Here is an 8,138-nt window from a genome sequence, read left to right as displayed (position 1 = left end):
CCCCCCCGGCTGTGGTCTGGGCAGAGACGGAACTGCCTGGGGCCCTGGGAGGTGCCACCTGGGGGTGTCCCATGTCATCCCCCACCCCGCCAGCCTGTCCCCTCCCTGGGGATAAAGTGGCTGCAGTCACAGCACTGGGACAGACTGGGACCATGGGAGTGTGGTGAGTGGGGACACTGGTGGGCATGGGGGACGTGGGGACACTGGGGACATGGGGGCACATGTGGGACATGGGGGACACTGGGGAATATGGGGGACCAGTGAAGGCATGCGGCACATAGGGGAATGTGGGGGACATGGGGATAGGGAGGAGGGATATGGGGGGGACATAGGGAGGACAAGGGCACATGGGGGGCTCATTGGGGATGTGCGGGACATTGGGGGAGACAGGGAGGGGCATGGGGGGGATATGGGGACATTGGGGACATGGGGAAGATGGAGAGGTCATAGGGGACATGGGGACATGGTTGATGGGGGACCCCCTCACACTTCCCCAGGCCTGGACAGACGAAGGTCCCCCCCATCCTCCTCCTCCTCCTCCTCAGCCACGCAGAGGAATGGGGACCCCTGGGGACACTGGGGACCCCTGTGGGACCCCCGGGTGAGTTTGGGGTCCCAGGCTTATACTGGGGACATGCCAGGCCCATACGCGGAGGTTCTGGAGTGATACTGGGGGTCTCAGGCCCATGCTGGGAGGTCCCAGCTCCATACTAGGACATCCCAGTCCCCTACCAGCAGGCCCCATGCCCACACTGGGAGGTTCTGGGGTGACACTGGGGGTCACTGACCCATATGGGAAGTCCCAGACCTATACTGGAAGGTCTTAACTCCATACTGGGAGGTCCCAGGTGCCACTGAGTGTGTCCCCCAGGTGGGGTCCTGCGTGCCCCTGGGTGTGTGTCCGAGGTCTGTGACAGGTGTGTGTCCCCAGGTGGGGTCCTGTACCCCTTCGGACCAGGAGTGGGGGATGAGGCCACGCACCACGAGGATGACGGGACAAGCCCTGAGATCTTCCTGCAGGAAAACTTCTCCTTCTTTGGGCGTGCCCACCGCTCACTCTATGTGGGTCCTGTGACTGGGAGGACAGGGGGGAGGTGGCATTTGGTGGGTGACACGGGTGGAGGGTGACACCAAGGGGAGGGTGGCAAGTTGGATGCGGCCACCAGAATTGGTGTCACCTCTTCCTCCTCCTCCTCCTTGACCATGTCAGTGAATGGGGACCCCATGGGGATCCCTGGGGACACCTGTGGGACCCTCAAGTGGTTTTGGGGTCCCAGACCCATACTGGTAGGTTCTGGGGTGACACTGAGGCTCCCAGGCTCATACTGGGAGGTTCTAGGGTGACAGACTGGAGGTTGAGGGTCATCACAGTTGGGGCCACCATGACAGGAGTCACCATGGTTGGGATTCCCATGACTGAAGACACTGTACCTGGGACCACTGTGGAGGGTCACTATGGTTGGTGCCCCCCAGGTGTGTCCCATGGGTGACCTTTGCCTGTAGGTGAACAACAATGGTGTGGTGTCCTTCGGGACAATGGTCCCAGAGTTCACCCCCCAGCCCTTCCCACTGCCAGGCCACCACCCCTTTGTGGCACCATACTGGGCCGATGTGGACACCCGTCTGGGAGGGGACGTCTTCTACCGGCAGAGCCGGGACCCCCAGCTGCTGGCACGCCTGGCCCAGGACCTGGCACCTGCTGTGCCACCTGGGGACCCGCCCCCACAGCCCACCTGGGCGTTCGTGGCCACCTGGGACCGTGTGGCCTATTTCGGGGCTGCCTCGGACAAGGTAGGACATGGGACAAGGTGGGGGGGGCCTCAAATATCTTGACCTTCAACCGTGACGTCCCTAACTATGGTGGCACCAAAGGTTTGGAGACACAACTGGGGGTCACAGTGACATGGTGACAATGTTCCCCTGCAGGTGAACACCTTCCAGGCTGTGCTGGCCTCTGACGGTGTCACCTGCTTTGTCCTGCTCAACTACGGGGACCTGCAGTGGACAACTGGCATTGCTAACCAGGGGGACCCCCACACTGGTCTGGGGGGCATCCCTGCACAGGTGGAGACACAGAGAGGGACAGGGGACACTGGGTGTGGGGACATCCCTGTGCAGATGAGGACAGTCCAAGGGATGGGGATAGGAGGGATTCTGGGCTTGAAGGGATAAAGATTTTTGGGGTGGAATTAAGGGAATCTGGGTGGAATTAAAGGGATTTGGGGTGAAATTAGGGGGATTTTAAGTAGGATTTAAGGGAATTTGGGGTAGAATTAAGGGGATTTGTGGTGAAATTGGGAATTTTAGGTGGAATGAAGTGGATTTGGGGTGAAATGAAGCTCATTTTGGGTAAAATTCAATGGGAATTTGGACAGAATTCATCCCCCACCTTCTCGTGTCCCCTGTTCCCCTCCCTTCATGTCCCCCCCTGTTCCCTTGTCTTCCCCCCTGCAGGCTGGGTTCAACAGTGGGGATGATGTCCACTACTACAATGTGCCGGGGTCACGCACGCCCGCAGTGCAGACCCTCAGCCACCGCAGCAACCTGGGGGTCCCAGGGCGCTGGGCTTTCCGTGTCGACCACTTCGAGGCCACTGAGGGACCTCCCGAGACCCCTGGCAGCCTGTCAAAGACCCCTGAGGCCCCCTGGAGTCCCTCAGCACCCCATAAGACCCCCTCAGTATCCCCCAACTCCCCCAGGACCAGAGAGGAGCAGGTGTATGTCTGTGGGTCATGAGTGGATGACACTTGGGACATTTGGGGTGGGGGGAGGGTTGCCTAACAGCCCTCACCCCACCCCTGCAGAAGGATATGCCCCCACAGAGGCCACATTTTAATGGAAACAGCAATAAACACCCGCTGAGCAACACCCACGTGCAGGTGTGTTTACACAGATGCATGTGGGCAGCAACACAGGTGTCATGTGTGAAATGTGTACCCATTCCTGCCTGTTCCCATGAAGGTGACGAAATCAGCTGGGGAGGGAAATTGTCAGTGAGGGGTCACAACATCTGTGTTGTACATGGATGTGACAGACACACACCTGGGGCACACATAGGTGTGACAGAGGTACACCTGGGTAACATCTGTTGCCAGATGCTCTACACCTGGACAGGAGCTCACACACTCCTACATGGTGTTACACTTGGACAACACCTGAGTTCCACACAGATGTGGATCCACCTGGATAACACCTGCTGCAATACAGCACTACACCTGGACAACTCCTGGGTTGCACAGAGGTGTAGCATCACCTGGACACCACCAGCCCAGCTGAGATGGTGTCCAGGTGATGAAACCAAGGGCAGGGTAAGGGAAAGGGTTTGGGTTACAGTTAGGGGTTAGTGGTTAGGGCTATGATTTGGTTAGGAGTAGGGACTTAGGGTAGGTTAGAGTCAGGTTAGGGGTTATGGTTAGGATCAGAGGTTAGGGTTAGGGATGCTTTTATTAAATAGCTATATGCTTTTATGTAATATTGGAGCGGCGTAGGTTTTCATTATTAGTATCTGTAGTTATCCTTTTGGGGGCAGGATGTCATAGAGACTAATGTAGTCCTAGATTTTTTAGTGAGAAATATTTTTCAGTAAAGGGTGCAAGGATTGTGCAGAAGAACTGGTAAAGTCATCCAATATTAAGCCTTATTTTGCTTTACATCAGCACTGTCCTTTCTTACAGATCTTTGGTGAAGACAAAGGGGTCAGGGTTTACTTTCTAAATTAGTTACACTTTCAATGATCTGTTTATTAACTGACACCAAGATCACTTAGGAGCAACTTATGGTTGGTGTGGGGAGGAGCCCAGAAGAGAAGGGGCTGATGGAGATGTCTCAAACACCAAGAGCTATCCAGGGACTGTTGGTGAAGAAGCAAGAACACGATGTGACTGTAGAAGAGGCCATGTGAGGTAGGGCACCACTTTTCTGGCACAAACATCCCTGTTCCAGACCCTGGAGACACAACAAACAAAAGGCAGCATCAGCACAGGAAAGGGCAGGATCTGTTGACCAAAGATTGATGTAGCAGGGGGGAGAAGAGACCACTCAAGACCCCCAAACCCTCCGATCCACTTTCAGAAAGATCTGAAAGAAGGGACTGTGCATGAGCATTAATGTCCAGAGACAGTCACCAGCTATCTGTGTAAAATGGTACCAACACCAAGCCCAGGCAGTGCCTGCAGGACTGTGATTATGCTGTCGCTTTCCTTCCTGCCTGCCTTCTTGTCTCTCTCCCTCCCTCCTTCCCTGGCAGCTCTGGACAGAGTTCTGTATCTGAAACTTGTAAATGGCCTTGTGGCTCAGGAGGTAGCCAGGGTGACCTTCACCAAGATGTCTGCAGAGGAATCCACATGGATTGGTCTCTTTTATTTTCCATCCCTGTGAGAGGCACCCATGCCCCATGGCAGAACCCTCTGTGCCTGCCTCGGGGGAGATGCAGGTTGTGCCAGGGTGGGGAATGGCTGGAGCCCCTGCCAAGGGGCCGGGAATGGACACTGACCCTTTGCCTGGCTGAGGGCTCGGGGCCCTGTGGCACTGGGCAGGGGGAGTCTGGTCACCCCAGGACTGTGCAGGAGCCAGGAACAGTGAGAAACCCCAGCCTAAACATCAGCACCCTCTGACCTCTGACCCTTGGAGCCTCCCTGCCTCAAAACCCCACCTTTGCCGCCAGGGCAGCTCCCAGGATCTTTAGGGCAGGGAGGAGCCAGAGGTGGGCGTTCAAAGTCCCTCCCTTGGGGCAGCATTCTGTCCCGATCTGGGGGAATTCCCACGGGGTTGGAATCCCTTGGAAGGTACATAAGGAGGGCCGGAAGGGGCTCTTGGGGTTTTTCAGCCTGAGCACAGTGGTTTTAAGCCCCTCTTGGTGCCTGGAGCACTGGCATAGTCCCAGCACAGGCAGGGCAGCCCTGGGTGTGCTGTGGAAGCCGGGAGCTGCAGGGCCGATGTCGAGGATGTCAGGAAAATTAATCCACAAACACCAGAGGTTTATGTCCAAAAAGGAGACAGAAGAGTCCTGTTACTTTATTCGAATAAAGGGAGAGGCCATGGGGCATTCCCCTGGGGTCTCTCAAATTGTTAGAGGATGCAGCCTCCTTTTTATCCTAATTTCCCAGTTGCATTTCCCTCTCTCTTTCCCCACTGGCTGAGGTACTTGAGAGGTACAGACTTCCCGAATTGCTTAATACAAACCCTCTTTCTAATGTGTACCCCCCGCCCCCATGCTTTTCCTTGTGTCTCTGTTCTTTTTCTTTAAATCCAGGGATTAGCAGAGTCTTGAGTGAGTAATAGTCTGTGTCAATTAGTGGAATTCCTATGGAATTTATGGTTCCTCCCATTGCTTCTTTGTTATAAACAACCCAGGTCCAATATGGAAATGAGTTATTAAAAATTTATTGAGAACTATAAAAAATCATCAAAGCAAAAGGGGACAGCACTGGGAGCGTGGCATGATGCCAGAGGCTCGATCACAAAACGGTGGTCCTGCCTTTTATAGCCCTATGATTGCATCAGCCTTATGCATATTGATTTACAGTTTTGCATAGTCTCGCCCCCTGTCACTCTTTTAGGAGCAGGAGCAGCTCTGTTGCTGTGGTCATCAGGGTCCTCATGGGATGGAATCCCACTCCTTTTATGGTTGCGTCTTCGAAATTTGGCTAGCAACAGCTTGTCCCACTGCAAACTTACAGAACTGACACTACAGCACACAAAATCATACAACCCTTATAAAAACCAACTTTACAACCAGAGTATTTTAACAACATTAAACATTTTAACATGTGGATACAAAAATGCTGTTAGCAAGAAATTTTCCTGCTTCTTCCTAAGCCTGTGAGATACTTTTCTCTCTCACAAAGATATTCGTAGAGTTCTATAAACTTTGAATACCTGCGACTTTATAGAACTATGTTTATAGTACAGTAGGAAAATATTTTGACAATGGATGTTTAACATTTCTAGCCAATCAACCCAGGGGGTGGCTGATCCTTTGTCCAATTAGACTATGAAGAAAAAAGTCTATAAAAGAGTTTGTAAAATAATTAAATAGATCAATCTTGCTGCACAATTCCTGCTTGCTGGATCTTCTCTCCTCTCCTCCCTATGGCTGCGGGATACAGTAATATTTGGTGACCCCGATGTGATCTGCACGCTGCGACGTGCCCTGCACACTGCGAGCCAAGCTGAATTTCTTTAGAGGTACGCTGTTCCCTTCCCCCCCTCCCCCGTCTGGGATGTCTGAAGGGACTGAAAGAATGGCGAACAGTGGCTTAAAAACCAACGCTGTGCTATCAGTCTGTAAAGCTGTTATCAGTTCAATGAACACCTCTATTCCTGAGAACTCATTTTGTGAGTTGTTAGACTGGGCTGCCCTACACAGCGTCTCCCCGAATGCAGACATCGCCCTGGATTTTGGGCTGTGGCAGGAGATAGGCTGTGCTATACAACGCGAGATCCCATCTGGGGACCTGGCAGTGCTAGTATTATTATGCACTTGGTGGTCGTTGTTTAATTTGCTGATAGACCTTGACTGTAGCAGTAAAGCTGGCTTGCCTGCCTCAGTGAAGGAGTGTGAAGGAGAGAGATCCGGAAAAACCCCCCCGGCTCCTCGGGTGGAGCATGCCCCGGAGCCTGAACCAGCTCACCCTGCACTGCCAGAGGACCCCACGCCACCCGAGGGCACCACACCAGCAGAGCAACTGGCAAGGGTGTGTGGGCAGTGGGGGGGCGCACAGCCCACCCTGCAGCGGCGGCCACCACTTTTTTGGGGCCATGGTCTAGTGGGCTGGCATCTTGGATGCCCATGGCAGCTCCTAGCCCGGCTGTGCACGTGCCTGCTGCACTGAGAATGCCCAGATGTGGATTGTCACCCTCCGCAGTGACAGACAGTGCTGTGGAAAAGCACAACCAAGCAATAGACCTTCTAATACAGCATCTGCCTTTGCTGACAGAGCTGCTGAATGTATCATGGTGGCTGGAGGAGCTGCTCAGCTTGCCAAAGCAGCAGTTTCAGCAGCCAGAGGTGCCCCTCCATGTGGGGCGCACCACACCTGTGCCTTCCGCACCACCCACGCCCCCCGCAAGAGATACGGCAAACACGGAAGTGGCGCAACCAGCAGCTCCCAACCCAGAACCTGCGGAGGTGGTGGTGGTCCCAGCATTATCCACTGGCACAGCGCCAGTGCTCCAGCTGCCAACAGAGCCGAGACCAGTGACAGAAGCGGCGGACGCGGCGGCCGTGCCCCAGCCAGTGGTGGCGCCGGGCACTGCTGGAGTGCAGGAGACAGCCGCAGCTCCGGGCGCAGCTGCAGCACTGGAGATGGCCACAGCAGTTCCAGCACCACTTTGGTTGGAACTGGCTGAGGTCGCGTCTCAGAAAGAGGCTGCAGTTCAAACTACAGTGCAGCCGACTGCAGCCTGTGCTGTCAGTTTCTCTTCTGGTCAGTCCATTCTTCCCCGCCCACCTTTGTTCGTTCACGGCTCCTCAAAGTTGCCTTTACCCGACAATTAATCGTCAGGCAGTGAGGCAGAGGAGGCTTTGTCCCCAGGTCATAAAGCGGCTGTAGCCAGGAGGCAAAAGAAAAGGCTGCTCCAGTCTTGCCCCTGGACCTTCCCGGACTGCACAGCAACAGTGCGTCCGAGACACTACAACTGTTTCTGGGAGTCAGTTAAGATGCAGGCTCTGGAGGAGGGTGATTGGGATTTATTGGAAACACTGGGGATGCCAAGCAGAGTTGAGGATCCTGAGAGTAATCGAGAAGCTGTTACATTCCATCCACAGGCTGTGCCAGAAGTTCAGGATGGTAGTGACACCCTGAAAGGGGAGGTCCAAGCTTTCCCAGTGTATAAGGCTCTCCCAAATTCAGGCAAGTGTGATAAGCATGAGGTAATTGCCTGGAAGGTTGCACAGGATCTACAATCCAAGGTGGCACAACATGGGCTAGGTTCTGCTGAGGTTATGCAAATAATAAGGGTGATAAATACAGATTTGCTTGCTCCATTTGATATCAGACACTCAGGTCAAATTCTGCTTCAACCTGTACAATTTACAGTTTTTGAGAATACCTGGAGAAAGCTGGCCTACAAGGCTGCATTAGGGAATATGCAGCTCCCTGCTGCCAGTCCTAGATGGACAGCAGAAATGAATGCTT

At 54.0% G+C, this 8,138-nt stretch overlaps 1 protein-coding gene across 1 annotated transcript; it reads left to right on the top strand.

The window, feature by feature from the left end:
- Positions 1 to 6: 6 nt before the first annotated feature.
- On the top strand, positions 7 to 2,868 carry LOC121660807 (sushi, nidogen and EGF-like domain-containing protein 1). The gene is made up of 6 exons (XM_042020694.1): positions 7 to 163; positions 498 to 601; positions 932 to 1,062; positions 1,504 to 1,791; positions 1,927 to 2,064; positions 2,455 to 2,868. Exons 1-6 carry the CDS (start codon positions 72 to 74, stop codon positions 2,734 to 2,736), a joined length of 1,035 nt encoding a protein of 344 aa, XP_041876628.1. The 5' UTR covers positions 7 to 71; the 3' UTR covers positions 2,737 to 2,868.
- Positions 2,869 to 8,138: the final 5,270 nt, after the last annotated feature.

This window comes from Corvus kubaryi, unplaced genomic scaffold (genome assembly GCF_017639235.1).
Source record: "Corvus kubaryi isolate FWS band 111438036 unplaced genomic scaffold, C.kubaryi_AGA036_p1.0 113, whole genome shotgun sequence".
Taxonomy (NCBI): domain Eukaryota; kingdom Metazoa; phylum Chordata; class Aves; order Passeriformes; family Corvidae; genus Corvus; species Corvus kubaryi.
Note: the sequence above shows the minus strand (reverse complement) of the source record. Positions and strands in the feature narration are given on the sequence as shown.